This window comes from Capra hircus, chromosome 2 (assembly GCF_001704415.2).
Source record: "Capra hircus breed San Clemente chromosome 2, ASM170441v1, whole genome shotgun sequence".
NCBI lineage: Eukaryota > Metazoa > Chordata > Mammalia > Artiodactyla > Bovidae > Capra > Capra hircus.
Genome location: NC_030809.1, coordinates 3,671,445 through 3,689,851, shown reverse-complemented (window position 1 = coordinate 3,689,851; position 18,407 = coordinate 3,671,445). Strand labels below are relative to the sequence as shown.

The window sequence follows — 18,407 nt, the reverse complement described above, 5'->3', positions numbered from 1 at the left end:
CTTGGACTGCAAGGAGATCCAATCAGTTCATCCTAAAGCAAATCAGTCCTGAATATTCATTGGAAGGAGTGATGCTGAAGCTGAAGCTCCAATCCTTGGCCACCTGATGTGAAGAACTGATTCCTTAGAAAAGACCCTGATGCTGGGAAAGATAGAAGGCAGGAGGAGAAGGGGACGCGAGAGGATGGGATGGTTGGATGGCATCACCGACTCAATGGACATGAGTTTGAGCAAGCTCTGGGAGTTGGTGATGGACAGGGAGGCCTGGCGTGCTGCAGTCCATGGGAAAGAGTTGGACACGACTGAGTGACTGAACTGAACTCATCCTGTAGTCCATTCTCTGGGCCTCTTGATGTATACTGACTAGCACCCTAAAGGCTCTGAGAAGTCCTGCAGTAAAGAAAACTTTTGAGATTTAATCCAGTGGTTGGGAAATATTTTCCCCCAATCTGGTATTTCCTGTTTTTTTGTGCTGAATGGCCATTAACAAGACATGAAACTGGGGTTCCAGTCTCCTGGAACACACTTTGGGAAGTGCTGATCCAGACCTCAGGGGGCTGTGAGACTTGGGTTAAGACACAGGAAAGTGAAAGTGAAGTCACTCAGTCATGTCTGACTCTTTGTGACCCCAGGGACGGTAGCCTATCAGGCTCTGCCGTCCATGGGATTTTCCAGGCAAGAATACTGGAGTGGGCTGCCATTTTCTTCTGCAGTGGACCTTCCCAACCCAGGGATCAAACCCAGGTCTCCTGCATTGCAGACAGACGCTTTACCATCTGAGCCACTAAGACACAGGCCTGGTCCCTAAAACTCTCAGACTGTTTTTTTTTTAGCTATAGAGGCTAAAAAACGGCCAGAGATGAGTGGGAGGGGGTGAACATCATTCAGGGTGACAATGCCCAGTGGGTGAGGCCAGTGGAGCGACAGCTTGGGTGGCTGGTCAGAATCTGAAATCAGAGGAAGTGAGGCAGAGAGAGAGGGAGGGAGGGAATGGAATATGGAATGTTTTGGTGCCATAGATTTTTAGAAAGCAGGGAAGAGGGGCAAGAGGAATTAGAAAAGGCGTATTTTATTTCTAAATACAATTCTGTCAAGAGGTCTGCTTTAAAAGAAAAAGCTGCTGCAAAGGACAGAAAATGAAATTTAGGAAAGAAAAAGTACATAGAGTTTATAAACCTATGAAAAGTTTTCAACAAAGAAGCTAAAGAAATTCCCCAAAGATACTTTTTTCCCCTCTCAGATTGTAGGTTTAGAAAGATAAACAATTTTCAGTGTTGGTGAGAGTGGATAACACAGGATAATCTCTGAAGGCAGGGCTAGCTTGATAGCTTATGTTACAGTAATTTAAGGTGGGTCAGGACTTCCCTGGTGGTTCAGTGGTTAAGAATCCATGCTTCCACTGTAGGGGGCATGGGTTTGATCCCTGGTTGGGGAACTAAGATCCCACAGGCCCATGCAGAGTGGCCAAAAGATTTTGTTTATTTTTTTAAAGGGCCAATCCTTTGATATGCAATCTTAGTTCTGAATGTCAGTTAACCCCAAGGAGATAACCAGACCATGTACAAAGAGGTCCTTTGCAGCATAATTTACAATAATCAAAAGGGGGAACAAACAGAAGGTTTAAAAATAATAGCGTTAGTCGCTCAGTCGTGTCTGACTCATTGTGACCCCATGGATGGTAGCCCGCCAGGCTCCTCTGTCCAGGGAATTCTCCAGGCCAGAATACTGGAGTGGGTTGCCATTCCCTTCTCCAGGGGATCTTCCTGACCCAGGGATCAAACCTGAGGCTGGTTAAATAGGTTGAGATAAACCTGAAGAGGCAGTGGAGCGGGATAGCCGAGGGCGCAGACTCTGAAGCCGGGTCACTGAATTAAAGCCTGACTGCCCTTTGCGCTGTGTAACTGTGGAAGTGACTCACCCCCTTTGCCTCTGCTTCCGCATCTGTAAAATGAGGGTAATGGTATCTTCTCTGCAGAGCTGTTTGAGGATTAAATGATTTAATATATATAAAGTGCTTTGGAACACTGTCTAATTGGCTGTTATGATGATTGCTCCCTGCTATGTACTTAGTCATGTCTGACTCTTTGTGACCCTGGACTGTAGCCCACTAGGCTCCTCTGTCCATGGAATTTTCCAGGCAAGAATACTGGAGTCGGTGGATCTTCCTGACCTGGGGATTGAACCCACGTCTCTCGCATCTCCTGCATTAGCCAACAGCTTCTTTACCACTGGAATTGTTACTATTAAAATGAAAAGTGGAAACATATTTCCCACACCCAGAGTTTGTAAGATATAGCGCATATTGGTATGATTCAGTTCACGCAAAATGATCTATCTTTTGATTGCTCTACATATGGATACTCACAGAAGCCTGGAAGGATGATCACACCAAGGGGGTAATTAGTACTCATTTCGGGATGACTGTCAGTTCCAGTCACTTTCATGTGCTTAATGTCTTTCTATATTTTATTTTTATTTATTTTCCATTGAAGTGTAGTTGATTTACAATGTTGCGCTAGTTTCGGATACACAGCAAAGTGGTTCAGCTACACGTATTCTACCTACTGCATGTAGGCTATTATGCAATATTGCGTATAGTTCCCTAGGGCTTCCCTGGTTGCTCAGAGGTTAAAGCGTCTGCCTGCAGAGTGGGAGACCCAGGTTCGATCCCTGGGTCGGGAAGATCCCCTGGAGAAGGAAATGGCACCCCACTCCAGTACTCTTGCCAGGAGAATCCTATGGAGGGAGGAGCCTGGTAGGCTACAGCCCGTGGGGTCGCAAAGAGTCGGACACGACTGAGTGACTTCACTTTCCCGATGCTATACAGTAGGTCCGTACTGCTCACCTATTTTATATACAGTAGTGTGTATCTGTTAATCCCCAACTCCTAATTTATCCTTCCCCCACTTCCCCCTTTGATAACCATAAGTTTGTTTTCTCTGTCTGTGGGTCTGTTTCTGTTTTGAAAATAAGTTCATATGTATCATTTTTTGTAGATTCTACATATAAGTGATAGCGTATGATATTTGCCTTTCTCTGTCTGGCTTACTTCACTTAGTACGATCACCTCGAGGTCCATCCACATCTTTCAATATTTTAGAATTTTATACAGTGACACATACCAAATGGAAAAAGGACAATAAAGTCAAATTCATTTAGTAGGAAAAAAGAGAGCAGGATAGTTTCGCAGCCCTCTGCAGAGCAGTAGGCTGAGGGCTCGTGAGCCCCCGACGCCTTGGCGGTCAGACCCTCTCTGCCTGGGGCTTTTTCACTTCTAGGCCTTTCCCTCCACCCCTTCCCACTGGTCTAGGCTCCTTTGCACCCCGGCCCCCGCCTCTGGCCCACTGGGAGGACCCTGCATCTGCCTTACCGGAGTTGGGGTATCCCACCACGGTGGGCAGGTAACGGCTCTTGTTTATGTCCACGGGCACAAAGGCTGTGTACTTGCTGATGACGTTGCAGGCCTTGCTGGTGTGCATGGCATTCACCTGGTAGCGGCGGCTGGACCCTGTAGAGGGAGGGGCCGAGGTCACTGTGCGGACTCAGAAAGTCCTACCTCACAGGGGGCTAAAAGGAGGGCTAGGTCAGTGGTCCCATCTTTGGAATTCAATCAGGCCTTACAATTAAGGGGTTACCAACTTGCCATTAAGGACATTAAAATAATAAACTCTCAAAATTATTAAAACCTCCACCATCATTTCATAAAATACGGCTATTTTAATGTAAAAGAGGTAAGGTAGCTAATAAAAATGACAGTTACTTTCCTTAAATAACTTTAGTGTTATTTAAAAAACCCAAATCTCTGTGTTGGCAGTATTTTCTATTTTCATTTTGCAGCTGTGTGCTGAGAATCTTTCCGCAGGTCCCCTGGCTGCATGAGGACCATAGATCCGCCTCACAGAGACAAACCAGAAAGGGGGAGTGGGGCACACAGGGTCACACAGCAACTTAGGAATGGACCTGAGATCAGGACACAGGATGGCCTGACCCAAAGTCCAGACTCTTCCTACTGAATAGGTGAGGAGTCTTCTTGGCATGAATGATGGACAAATGTCCTGTAAACTATAAGGAAAAGTGCTCATGGGAAGAAAACAAATAATGTATACAAAACTACAAATAATGTAAAACAAAAACCATGTAGTATTATTATATAAATAAGGCATAAATGATAACAAACAATAGAAATATTCTCTATGTATATCCATATCTGTTCTCCAAATACGCTTCATTAAGAGCTCAGCAATCACTTTCTTGAAAGTTTGCTCCAGTTCCTGGAGTAAACGAGCCTCCCCACCATCCTTGTTGTACAATTGCTTGGATTCCTGTTTCTTCTTAATAGCATTAGGACAAATGCACTCAATTAATGGTGTGTATAATTATTTGGTTCATGTCGGCCGGCCTTCCAGCTCGTCTGTGTCAAGCACTCATAAGTAAGGACGGGGATGACGGTGGTCACTATGCTGTCCAGCCTGACCCCCAGCTGATCCACACTCAATAAATGGCCTTGAAGGGTGATGGGCGACCGATTAGGCCTAGAGGGTTCTGTGGGAGGAGAGGTGTGGTCCCAGAGGAGCTAGGGAGGTGGAATAGGGTGGTCCTCATGGTAGTGTCTCCAGAGTCCTACTGTCCAGTTCAGTTCAGTCACTCAGTCGTGTCCAGCTCTTTGCGACCCCATGGACTGCAGCACGCCAGGCCTCCCTGTCCATCACCAACTCCTGGAGTCCGCTCAAACTCATGTCCATAGAGTCGGTGGTGCCATTCAACCATCTCATCCTCTGTTGTCCCCTTCTCCTCCTGGCTTCAATCTTTCCCAGCATCAGGGTCTTTTCAAATGAGTCAGTTCTTCACATCAGGTGGCCAAAGGATTGGAGTTTCAGCTTTAGCATCAGTCCTTCCAATGAATATTCAGGACTGATTTCCCTTAGGATGGACTGGTTGGATCTCCTTGCAGTCCAAGGGACTCTCAAGAGTCTTCTCCAACACCACAGTTCAAAAGCATCCATTCTTCAGGCTCAGTTATCTTTATGGTCCAAGTCTCACATCCATACATGACTACTGGAAAAACCATAGCTTTGACTGCTGCTGCTCCTGCTGCTAAGTCGCTTCAGTCATGTCTGACTTGTGTGACCCCGTAGACGGCAGCCTACCAGGCTCCTCCATCCCTGGGATTCTCCAGGCAAGAATACTGGAGGGAGTTGCCATTGCCTTCTCCATAGCTTTGACTAGACGGACCTTTGTTGGCAAAGTAATGTCTCTGCTTTTTAATATGCTGTCTAGGTTGGTCACAACTTTTCTTTCAGGGAGCAAGCGTCTTTTTATTTCATGGCTGCAGTCACCATCTGCAGTGATTTTGGAGCCCAAGAAAATAAAGTCTGCTACTGTTTCCACTGTTTCCCCATCTATTTGCCATGAAGTGATGGGACCAGATGCCATGATCTTCGTTTTCTGAATGTTGAGTTTTAAGCCAACTTTTTCACTCTCCTTTTTCACATTCATGAAGAGGCTCTTTAGTTCTTCACTTTCTGCCATAAGGGTGGTGTCATCTGCATATCTGAAGTTATTGAGGGACCCATAGCAGGGGGGCAGGAGGGAGGAGAGAACAGGTCACCGGGCAGATCAGGCAGGAGGTGGAGCCCTCGGCCGTGTGTGTGTGTGTGTGTGTGTGTGTGTGTGTGTGTGTGTGCGCGCGCTTGCGCGCGCGCTTGCGCGCATGTGTGTGTGTGTGTCGGTGTGTGTGTCGGTGTGTGTGTGTGTGTTGAGAGGGGGACAGTGGGGGTCAAGGGATGCACCTGGAGGCAGCGATGGGGAGAGGAGGTGGAGCGCTGGGCGGTGGCAGGGCTGAGGAGAGAAGTAAGGGGTGGGGCCAGGAAAGAGGGCGGCCCCTGGTGTAGAGGCAAAGGGCGGGGCTTCTAGGAGGGGCGGCGCCGCGAGGATGGGCGGGAGAGAGGCAAGGGGCAGGGCCTCTCCGTGATGAGGGGCGGAGCTGAGCGGAAGGGGCGGGGCCTCTGTGAGGGGCAGGGCCGCGCCGGGGGCAGGGCTGTGGTGAGGGGGCGGGGCCTCCTGGAGGGGCGGGGCCGGGGCGCTCACCTTGCTCAATCTCACCCTCTCGCTCCGCCAGCTGCTCAAAATCCCGGATGATGGCGCGCGCCGCCAGGTGGTGGAAGGTCTCGCTCCACAGGTCGGGCTCTTGCGCGCTGCCCCTCTCGGGGCCGGGAGGCCCCAGCTCGAAGCTCACTTCCCACTGCAAATGCTGGCTGTCCCGCAGGCCCTTGACCACGGCCTTACCCAGCACGGGGCCTGGGGTGACGGGCCTGCTGGGGCTGGCCCGCTCCTCAGACTCGGCCAGGGGCTCCCAGTCGGAGGACGTCTCCGTCGCGAAGGCAGAGGGGTGATGGGACGGCTCTGCGGGCGAAGGAACCAGCGGGCAGAGATCTGAGCTGCAGGACAGAGGGTCCACTCCCAGGGGACATTACATACCTCCCCGGATGCAGACACTAAGCAAGGACAGTCCCGCCTCGCTCCTCCCGCCCCAGGGAACCCACAACGCTCCTTAGGAGAACAGGGGTAGCACGGGCTTGTCCCCAAGAGTAGAGCGGACCCCCCTCCCAGGAAGTCAGTACCTGAGGGGGCCAGAGAGTGGGGAGCTCTTTGCAGGGAGGACATCTGGGAGCCTCGCAGGTAGCCCAAAGACCAAGTTGATTGGGAAGGAGGGGTTGGTGAGGTCCCTGGCAGGGATGGGCCATAGCAGACACCGCCCCGCCTCCCCCAGGATGGGCTCCAGCCTAGGATTCCTCCCTGTCCCCAGTCAGGTCTTGGACCCTGTGGACACTTACCCAGGTCCCCAGGGCTGCGGCTCTCTGAGGCAGGCTTCAAATTGGACCCAAGATCCAGCTCTTTCATGGGGCTCCAGGCCTGGGTCTCCTGGTTGGAGGGTAGGAAGGGCTGGCAGCCTTGGGGCAGTAGAGAGGGCCTGCGGGCCCCTGGGCCCCGGAGTTTGGGACCCTGGCTCAGGTCTGGGCCACCCTTCAGCAAGGGCTAAGAATGCAAGAGGAAGAGGAGAAGGCTGAGCTCCTGGCGGTGGGCCCCTCCCCTCTGCCCCCAGCCACAGCTCTTTCCCTGGCACATCACAGCTCCTCCCTGGGGACTGCCCCCATAGCGCCCAGGGACACGTGACCTGCTCTCCACTACCCATGAGAAACATCGGCACAAATAATCCCAAATCGTGGATAAAGTCCAAACCACAGAAAACCATGGGAAAATCATGTACCATGGATAATATTCTAAACCCACTTTTTTTTGGTTTTGTTTTTGGCCATAAAGTTTAAAACTTTGTGTGTGTGGTTATAATTATCAACCTTTCCGCTTATGTCTTCCCATTTGTCATGCTAAAAAGTCTTTCCGAATAGGAAAAAAAAAATTCTAGAATTTTTTTGATTCTGTTTTTGTTTAAATCTTTGATTCACACAAAAATTATTTTGGTGTAAGGAAATAGAAAACAGCCTTTTCTTTGATTTTCTGAATAGTACAAATGTCATCACCATTTACTGACGACAGTTCATTCATCGAGTCCCTGCAGTTTATCAGTTCTCTGCCTCTATCCTGACAAAGCTGTCATGAACATTTGGTTTTATTTCTGGACTTCTGTTTTGTGGATGTAATCCGTCCAGTGCTAGTACAAAACACTTCAAAAGGCAAGAAGTCAACTGGGAAATATATTTGCAGCATGCATGACAAAGATCATTTTCAACAAAATGCTTTTATGAGAAAAGTATTATGTAAGCCTGTGAAAACATGCTCAGTCTCAGGAGCATTGCTCTAAATTGGAATAAGTTATGATTTTTCCATCTATGGATTAGCAAATATTTAAATGTTTGATGACACCCTTGTTGCCAAGGAGGAGACAGGAGTTCTCATGGACTGTTGATGGGCCACTGCGCTGAAGCACTCCTGTGGGGGAATGATTTAGCATGTGCCATCTGTCAGCATTGAAAATGCACAAGCTCCTCTGACCCAGCGATTCCACTTTTAGGAATTTAATTCTGTGGCAACACACAAGGATGAAAATATCCATGTGCATGTATTGTATATTTATTGTGGGACTGTTTGAGAAAGTGAGAATCTGGAAACTTTCTAAAAGGCCGTTGATAGGGGATGATGTATACATCATGGTCGTTGTGGTTTAGTCGCTAAGTTACGCTGGACTCTTTTGCGACCCCGTGGACTGTAGCCCACCAGGCTCCTCTGTCCGTGAGATTTCCCAGGCAAGAATACTGGAGTGGGTTGCCATCTCCTCCTCCAGGAAATCTCTCCGACCCAGGGACTGAACCTGAGCCTCCTACATTGCAGGCAGATTCTTTACCGCTGAGTCACCTAGGAAGCCAAAATTCGTTTCGGTACATCTGTGCAGTGGAGCGTCATACAACACTGAAATGAAAGTGGTGGATTTTTCCACACCTGTATCCAGACAGGAAGACATCCAAGATAAACTGTATATTTAAAAAAATTTCAACTGGTCCATATTTTGATTGTGGAGAGAGTTACATGACTACGTGTATTTATCAAAACTCATAGAGATGTTCACAAAACAGAGTAATTTTTACTGCATATAAGAAGTGAATTAAACAGACATTTAAAAAGTAAATTGGAGACCAGTTTGTATATGTGATTATTCAAAACATATATGTGTGTTACATATGTGTGTTTTTGAGTGTGTGTAGTATTTCTGGAAGGAAATGCCCCAAACCAAGTGGGCACAAGGCACAAGAGAGGGGTACTTAGACTTTATATTCAACCGAACTGTTTGAGGTTTTTTAAAAATTATTGAGAATCCTAAGTATGTATTACTTTTGTAATTGAAGAATATTAAATTAGTTAAAAATAAAAGTTGTACCTCTGGGAACATGTACACCTGTCTGGAAGGAGGAGGGTGTAGGGGAACAAAGACACTTGGGTATAACAGAGAGAAACACTGCCCCTTAGTTTTTAGACTAATGATTAACCACAGAGTCTTTCTCATCTCTATCAAATATTTACTGGAAAGAGGACTGTGCTTTCCCAGTAGAGGGGGCTTCTTGGGGGCAGGGGGCATAGATGGCCTTCCTGTTTCCTCTGGGCCTGAGGTCCTGGGGATGATACAAGGGTGTGGGAGATGAAAGAGACTGGCCCCTCTTAGGATGGCCTCAGTGGGAACTGGTACCCAGACAAGGCTACTGAGTCCCAGGATGTCCTTAACCCCTTCATCCCCATCAGAGACTGGGATTCCCCTCACTCCTGCTCCACGGTCACCACCACACTGAGAAATAGAGACTGCCACAGGTTCCACAGCAACAATAGTCTAAGACTCAGCGCCCTTCAGCCATCCATAGGCTGCAGGGAGGGTGTGCGTGTGTGTGCATACACACGCATTCGCGTAAGTATACTGAGGATTATCATGTTGTGGAAGAAATCAAGAAGGGGATAGGGAGCAATAAACAAAGATGGGTCAGAAGTGAGCAGGAGAGAAGCCAAACTGTCCAGCGCTCTCACCAAGCAGAACTGTGCGTAAAGGATACCATTTCACCCAACAATCCCACTACGGGGCATATACCCTGAGAAAACCACAACTTAAAAAGACACATGTACCCCAACCTTCACTGCAACACTATTTACGATAGCTAGGACAAGGGAGCAACCTAGATGTCCATTGACAGATGAATGGATAAAGAACTGTGTTACATATACACAATGGAATATTACTCAGCTGTAAAAAAGGAATACATTTGAGTCAGTTCTAATGAGGTGGATGAACCTAGAGCCTATTACACACAGTGAAGTAAGTCAGAAAGAGAAAAACAAATGTTACATATTAACAGGTGTATATCTATGGAATCTAGAAAGATGGTACTGATTAACTTATTTGCAGGGCAGCAATGGAAACGCAGATGTAGAGAACAGACTTGTTGACTCAGGCAGGGAAGGAGAGGGAGGGACGAATGGAGAGAGCAGCCTGGAAACGTACTCACTACCGCATGTGAAATAGACAGCCAGGGGGAATTTGCTGTGTGAGTCAGGGAGCTCAAACAAGTGCTCTATGACAAACTGGAGGGGTGGGCTGGGCTGAGAAGTGGGAGAGAGGTTCAGCAGGGAGGGGACATATGTTTACTTATGGCTGATTCATGTTGATGCACGGGAGAAACAATATTGCAAGGAATTACCCTTCAATTAAAAATAAATGCATTAAAAAAAGAAACTAAAAAAAATGAAGGACACCTACTGTGTGCCAGGTGCTGCACTAGCTACTTTATCTCTTATCAGCAGATGCTGCGAGAGTCTTCCACCTACGGTTGGCTCCCAGTAAACATCTGTTGCTGACTCTTGGTCCAATCGTCTGACAAGCTAGTCTCTCCTTTGCAGAGATGAAAAGTTGGGGCTCAGAGAGGTTAAGCAACGTGCTTAAGGAGCAGAGTCTGTCTGACTCCAAAGTCAGTGCTTCTAACCGCATCGAATGGTTTCTGGCTAAGCACAGAGAAGCACCTTCAGGGACAAGGTGGCAGTGTTTCCATCGCTGGGGAGAGCAGAGGGCTTATGTATATGTGGAGATGGGGAGGGATGGGGTTATTGGGGGGGAATGGGAGGATGAAAGGCTACATTTATGGAACCACAGACTCAACAATGACAATGCTATGCAAAGCCCATTTGTAAGAATATGGGCTAAGGCATGCAGATCATAGCAAACATCCACTCGGGTCACCACGGTGTTTCCCAAACCTGGTGATTTTGCTGCCCTGCCCTGGGGACGGTTGGCACTGTCGGCAGACATGTTTGGTTGTCCCGACTGGGGATGGTAGTGTTACTGGCAACCAGTGGACAGAGGCCAAGGAAGCTGCCTGGCATTCTGCAGCACATAGGACAGCCCCACAACCGAGAGTTACCGCTTCAATAGTGTGGGGGCTGAGAAACCCTAGTCGAGCTGGACACTGCATAACTGGTCCTGCTGTGCCTCTGACTCTGAGATGGTCTCCGCCCTGGATGAATGCACAACACTTGAGGTTTTCAGAAGGTGCAGAAAGGGATGAAGAGGGGAAAGCAAGGGCTTTGCAGGCAAAAGGTCCTGGGTTGCAATCCCCTGACTGGCTGAGTGACCCTGGGTGAGTCACTTTACTTTGCGACCCTCATTTTCCACACCTGTACAGAGTGGGGGTGGCTAGCTCCTACACTCCCTCCTGTCCCAGGGGCACTGTAAAATCAAATGAGGGTGTAAATGCGGTGCTGTTTGACAGCTGGGAAGTTCCATGAGAAGGGAATATGTGATGTCATTGACCGGTGGGTATCATTATTAGGAAGGTGTCAGTTGGAGGTCAGGTAGGCAAAGATTTGGAAACAGGAGGAACTGACTCATGTCAGTGTAAACTGCAGTCAAGCTCCATCCTTCCGACTGAAGCAGGAGACAGCTCCTCCCATCTATGGCGACCCCTAACTCCAAAATTCCCTGCGAGGGTACCTGCAAATCAATCTGCCACCACGGAGCATCCAGGCTGGTCTGGTTGGTGAGGTCCTGCAGCCTGGTTTTCCGCAGTGGGTATCTCCTGGTAGCCGTTGTGGGGTCGCTGGCTATGAGGGTCCTTGGGGTGGGCTTATGGTTGGTGATCTGGTTGGTGCTATATGCCCGCCGTCGCTGGGAGAGGTCTAGACCTGGGCAGGAGTGGTGACAGAAAAGCAAGCCATCAGGCTGGAGAAAGAGAGAGGGGCTTATAGACCCCTTGCCTGCTTGGATACTTCTTGAGGTTTCCACTGCCTACCTTTTGGGTTGGCAAGATCCCCTGGAGAAGGGAAAGGCTACCCCTCCAGTATTCTGGCCTAGAGAACTCTATGGACTGCATAGTCAATGGGGTCGCAAAGAGTGGGACACGTCTGAGTGACTTTCACGTTCACTTACCTACTGAAACATGTGCGGGGTCTCGCCTCACCTGGCATCCAAAGCCTTGCCCAACCTAGCTCTAATCTATCTGCCCAGCCACTCTCTCTACTTCTTTTCCAGGCATCTGTGCCCCAAACATACCGGCTGTGTGTGATCTCTAGGTATGACACCTCGACGTCTTAGCTCAGGCAGTGCCTGCTGCCTGGAATCTCCCCTCCCCACTTCTAAGAACTGGTGCCCTTCTCATGTCTTTGCTAATATCCTCTGCCGGCTGGTCCTTTCCCTGGGATTCCTACAGTTTGTTAAACTTTCCTATGGTCCTTGTCACTCTGCTTTCTAACAGAATCAAGGACAATCGTGTCTTTCTCAAAGTCGGAAGGCTTCTGAGGGACAGGTGCCACGTTTGAGCCATCTTTGCTTCCCATTCTGTGCTCAGGATCTAGCCTTAGTAGGTGATCAGGAAATACCCTACGAATGGAAACTAATGCCATAAAGAAGTTTTGGAGGAAGATGGGTATAGACTATCTGTACTCTACCTCTTTCGAGTTCCGTAAGCTTAGTTAGCTGAGTTGCTAAGATTCTCCAAGTCTCAGTTTCCTCATTTGTAAAGCTGATGTAATAGTAACCCGCCTCTGCAGCTGCTAACCATTCACTGAGATTGTTAGTAAGTACTTAGCACATAGTAGGTACTCAGTAAAAATGTAGCAATCGTGGCTTCCCTGGAGAAGGGCGTGAAGTACAAACAGCAGCCAACTAACCGGGATTGGGGGTGGCGTCCCCGCTGGACGGCTGGGTGTCTTTGGCCTGTCTCGGGCTGAACGGTGCCCCCACGCTCCTGACACAGTCCCCGCTGTCTGGGTTGGGCCCCTCATCCTGTGAGTGGTAGAAGACAGAGCTGCCGGACTCCTGAGAGTGCAGCATGCTGTATCGTCTTCTCTTGTCCTGGAGGGAGGAAGAGGAAAGAGGACTTAGAGTGAGGCTAGGTGTCAAGAAGGACGTCCAAAGGGCAGCAAGGGGTGTGAGAGGAGACGGTGGAGGCTCCACCTCTGAAGAACCAGAATAATAGGCAACGGTTTTGCTTGCTCCGGGAATTTAGGCAGACTGCTGTTTAAGGGATGATGAATGGAAATGGCTTTTCATATCACTTATGCTGTTTATATTTATAATTATATTCTTTGTTAAATTAAAAATGTAATTCTAAATGCTATTGCTGTCTTCAAATAGATAAACAAAAACAATAGTGTGAGCCATCTGTTGCCCTCATTCCATTCCCCGTGATATAAACTATAAAAATATGAAGGCTTTTGTGGCCATATTACTTCCATTTTGTCAGTACCTTGAATTTCACGCTTAAAACATTTTGGAAATCTTTCATATCAACTACTCTCTTAAACATTTGACTGTATGATACTGTACCACCCCTTATTATGAAGCATTTGCTTTGTGGCCACTTATTTTTTTGCCACCATAAAAAAATACTACAATAAATTCTTGGCCATAAATCTATTATATCACTTTTGTTTCTATGTATTTGACTCTTAGGAGGTTTTGCTGGGTTGAATAGTTATATATGTCCAATTTTATTAGTTATTTCTAGATTGCCTTTCATGAGGGTAAGCCATGATCACACTCTTTACCCAACAACTCTTCTAGTAGGAGGAGAAAGCATTGCTAGTCTCATGCGTAAGAAGAAGAGAATGGATTTGATATCCCTGCTAGTGGTGGTAGTATGCTACCTTCCAGACCTCCAAGAAGGGCCTAGTCTGTGCAAAGTCTTGACCAGTGTTTGGTTTAGTGTGTTTTCTCTGCAGTTGAAGAACCCACGCTCCAGAATACACTTACCATTACTGACCATGGTTCTTAAGAGATTCCATATCTTTATAACATCTGAAAATTTCAAATAAAATCCTAACTTTGCTTGAAAGATTAGAAATACATTTAACACAAGGCCTACATTCTTCCATGGCAACCCTTTGTTAGACCTGAGTAGGGGCTGACAATTTAGACAGGATGTGTGAATTGATGCTTTTGAGCTGTGGTGCTGGAGAAGACTCTTGAGAGTCCCTTGGACTGCAAGGAGATCCAACCAGTCCATCCTAAAGGAGATCAGTTCTGGGTGTTCATTGGTAAGACTGATTTTGAAGCTGCAACTCCAATACTTTGTCCACCTAATGTGAAGAGCTGACTCATTTGAAAAGACCCTGATGCTGGGAAAGATTGAGGGCAGGAGGAGAAGGGGATGACAGAGGATGAGATGGTTGGATGGCATCACCGACTTCATGGACATGGGTTTGGGTGGACTCCAGGAGTTGGTGATGGACAGGGAGGCCTGGCGTGCTGCAGTCCATGGGGTCACAAAGAGTCGGACACGACTGAGTGACTGAACTGAGCTGAGCTCTGTGATCCAGTTTGCTATATTCCTCCCCACCACTCATTTCCTCTCTGCCAGGAATGTCTGCCATCCTTCATGATATTTTCCCCTTCAATTTTTATAACGAGTTCATTTCATTTATTTTATACCTGCCCAGTCCCTCTGGGCATTTAGTTTGTGACTCTGGCTTAAAAAGAAAATAAGATGACAGATCCTTTAAAGGGGAGTTGAGAGACTTACTAAAGAGTAAAGAAGGAAGCTAAGTGAGAAAATAGCTTCTCGGGCAATCTTCTACATTTTAGCATTTAGGATTTCACCTCCCTTTGAGAAGCTCCTCACTTTTATCCCACTTCTGCCACCACATACAACAGAATTACCCATGTTAAGAAGTAAAACACAAATTCTTCTAAGGACATATGGCTGGATTAGAGTGTTTAGGGGAAGGAAACATGAATGCTGTTCTGAACTGAATTGTTCATCAAATATACCCATAGCCTACTTTGGGTCAGTTATGTAAAATGCATGTTCTTGGGCCTTAGCTGCTAAGTGTTATTCAGTAGACCTGGGTTGGAGCAAGGGCTCTACATTTTAAACATGTTCCCCAAGTTCTTCAGCTGCAGGGGACCTAGAGAACCGCAGACTGAGACAGTAGCATTTATCTAAGCAGTGCCACCACTTGACTGAATGCCTATGGCCTAACAACTATACCCCACAGCAGTCTGCCTTCCTGGCTGCCGCAAATAAAGTCTTTCCAGCCAAGGATGGCCTTGTGGGCAGGGTTCTGGACCCCCACCGACTCCTGGAATTTCTAAAATACTTACAGTTCTAGGATTGGAGATGTATAAAGAGGCATCACAGACAATGCCATACCCCACCAGCCGTTCTCCGGGGAAGAGGGAGCTGGTGCTGACAGGTGAGATCAGGACCTCGGTGGTCTCAGGGAAGACCCACTCCACAGTCACATCACTCAGGACCGGGGCCATAGCCTTCTTCAGGGATTTGACCATCTGTTGGGCAAGGTCAGAACACAGGTTGGGGGGGGGGATGTGTGAGTGGGGATATGCACACATGAGGAGCATGAAGACCATGTGAGCGTGACCAGGAGGAGAAGGAGCAGAGAGGACGTGACAAGACACCTTGGGGCGGCCTGTTCAGTGGTGAACAGGCATCTGAGCTTCTTAGGCTCCTAGGATGTCAGAGCTGGAGCAGATCTTTGCTGTCACCTCTAAGCTTAGCATTTATAAGTGAGAAAACCCCAAGACTCAAAGTAGGATTATGGTGAGCCAGGGGCATACAGCAAGTTGTGTCAAAACACAGACCGAACAGTGATTTTGAGCAAGTCAATTTGTCTTCCTGGGCCACAGACCTTCCTGGGTCCCTTTCTGTTAAAGGGAGCTGGTAATTCTCCACTCTCAGTGTAGTTGAGAGGACTACCTGGGATACTGCATTTCAAGTATCTGCCACAAGACAGGTGTTCAACAAATGACAGCTAGTTTAGCACTTAGTGGCTTAGCATCCCCTAGAGTGATTTCCTCAAGTGTACTACAAAGGTGGAGAAAAAAATGATCTGGGGAGTATGGCAGCCATAGAGATGCACTTTCAATTTTCCCTTTGAGACAGACTGTGCTCTTTTGCTGCAAGGAATGCAGTTAGATGGCAGTCTCCACGTGCAATGCCTCAGCTTTCAAACCAAGACTACACCACTCCCTGGAAGCCGCCAGGCAGCAAATGAGCAGTGCCTGGCCTTTCCACCCAACACAGATGATCTAACGGGCAACTCTTGCTCCAGAGATCCCTGGTGGGTTGGTTAAGACCTTGCCAGACCTGCACTGACATCTGAGGCTCTCCCTGCTCAATTCTGTTTCCCTCCTTCCCTTTCACAATTGCCTCATCTGCATGGACTAAAGAGTTTTCCTCCCTGTTTCCTTTTCCCTCCCACAGATTTTAATCCCTCAAGAAACCTCTTGCTCTTCAGCTTTCTTGTTTCTTGTCCCTGGAGGATATGGACCAACACAAAGACTCTCTAAGGGCTGGATTACTTGTGCCAATTATGCAGGACATGGAGAGAAGACTAATTGCCTTGATGTCTTCTGGGCCCTTTAGATTCTTCTGAGCCATCATTTATCATCATCAGGAACATGTCCAGAAAGGACCCCAGACACAACTCATATCCAAGAGGCAGTGATTCCTTTGGCAGCCCCAATCCTATCCACCCAGGATGAATGGAACATATGACCCAGAGGATGGAGACAAGGGCATCCAGTGTCCTGCACTAACTCCAGAAATTGCCCACTCTGTGCCTCCACCTGTGATTCTCCCTGAGGTGCAATGTGGCCTAGGGGAGAGCTCAGATTTGGGGTGAAATCCCAGTTCCACCACTGAGTTGCTGTGTGGCCAGTCTGGGCTTCTGAGTTTCCAGCACCAGGAAAGACTGAGGTCCTTCTGCCTACCTTGGGTTGCAGCCGCTCCCCCTCCTCCAGGAACTCAGCACTGCCCTTGGACACAGTTGCCAACCCTTTCACCAGTCTGTGGCAGACGTTGGGTCCAATTCCAAAGCTATAGCACCTGGGAGAGGGGGAGAAAAGAGACTGGTACTTCCCACATTCTCTGCCATTTTGTCCCCTAATAGGAAAGGGGCAGATCATGAGCTATCTCTGAGCTGGCCCTGGCTTCAGGGAGAGGGTGAGGGAGAAGGAAGAAGGGCATCCATGGACACTCATTCACACATGGACAGCCCAACACCTCCCACCCCAGTGCAGAGCCAAAGCAGGAAGGCCTTCCTCTGCTGAGGCTGCTCTTTGCGACCTGGATGCAAGGTCGTGAGCATCTTATCCTTCCTGAACTGTTGTGGGGAAAAGGCAAACTTTGAAGTTAGCCACACCACCAACAAAGGTCCGTCTAGTCAAGGCTGAGGTTTTTCTAATGGTCATGTATGGATGTGAGAGCTGGACCATAAAGAAAGCTGAGCGCTGAAGAATTTATGCTTTTGAACTGTGGTGTTGCAGAAGACTCTTGAGAGTCCCTTGGACTGCAAGGAGATCCAACCAGTCCTGAATAGTCATAGGAAGGACTAATGCTGAAGCTGAAACTCCAGTACTTTGGTCACCTGATGTGAATAGCTGATTCATTTGAAAAGACCCTGATGCTGGGAAAGATTGAAGGTGGGAGGAGAAGGGGATGACACAGGATGAGATGGTTGGATGGTGTCACAGACTCAGTGAACATGAGTTTGAATAAAGTCTGGGAGATGGTGATGGACAGGGAGGCCTGGCCTGCTGCAGTCCATGGGGTCGCAAAGAGTTGGACACGACTGAGCGACTGAACTGAACTGGACTGGACACCACCCTGGAAGCAAAGCACTGGAGGAATTGTGGGTCCTTGCCTTTCCTTCTGGCATTTTCCACAATACCCCAGGTCTGGCATCCCCAGCCCAGGGCAGCCCAGAAAACCTGAGCCCTAGACCTTCAGCACGTGCCCACCTGGTGGAGAAGGCATGGTTTCGCACCAGCTCCAGCACCTTCCCGGTGTTGTTGACGGCGCCGTCTGTGATCAGGAAGAGAAGCCTCGGGCAGCCTCGGAGCACTGGCTGCCGGATGACCCACTTGAGCGGGGAGAGGATGTTGGTGCCACCCATGTCAGCTCGCATTTTCTGGATGCTATCACAGGCCATGGCCAAGTTCTCCTACAGAGAAAGGTCAAGGGCAGGGAGGTCGTCCCCAGGGCCATCATATGGCATGGAGACGCCCAGCACCCGGAGGATGAGTCCTTTGTTGCCCTGAATTTTAGTTCACCCTCACTGGAGTTGACTCCTCTTCCCGGTTTCATTTCTGCCCCACATGCAGGAAGAACAGGTGGTCGTTTCTGGCTCACGATGTATTAACTCGCTGTTGCCCTTTCTTTTTTCCTCTTTAAAAATGTAAACATCCCTGGAAAAGGTAGCACGTCAGATCCTGATTGCTCAGCACAGAGGAGGTTTTCTTTTCTGATGAGTGAGGCAGGAGGTGTGGTGGAAAGACCAGTGGTCTAGAAATCTTAAGACTCGAGTCCTGGCTTGACTGGTGGCACTAAATTCCTAGGATCCTTTGAGGAAACCATTTCCGTCATCTGGGCTTCAGATTTCTGCCCTTGTGGACCAGTACT

General features: G+C 48.3%; 1 protein-coding gene across 1 annotated transcript in view; it reads right to left on the bottom strand.

Annotated features, from left to right (window-relative positions):
• Window positions 1-18,407, bottom strand: part of VWA5B1 (von Willebrand factor A domain containing 5B1) — a 47,023-nt gene that overhangs the window by 7,952 nt on the left and 20,664 nt on the right. The window contains exons 9-16 of the mRNA XM_018066230.1: window positions 17,747-17,949; window positions 16,718-16,832; window positions 15,089-15,274; window positions 12,655-12,838; window positions 11,480-11,670; window positions 6,834-7,035; window positions 6,088-6,402; window positions 3,371-3,508 (exon numbers count right to left, since the gene is read on the bottom strand). Of these exons, the coding sequence (XP_017921719.1) occupies window positions 3,371-3,508; window positions 6,088-6,402; window positions 6,834-7,035; window positions 11,480-11,670; window positions 12,655-12,838; window positions 15,089-15,274; window positions 16,718-16,832; window positions 17,747-17,949 (1,534 nt within the window). The remainder of the gene's footprint in view (window positions 1-3,370; window positions 3,509-6,087; window positions 6,403-6,833; window positions 7,036-11,479; window positions 11,671-12,654; window positions 12,839-15,088; window positions 15,275-16,717; window positions 16,833-17,746; window positions 17,950-18,407) is intronic.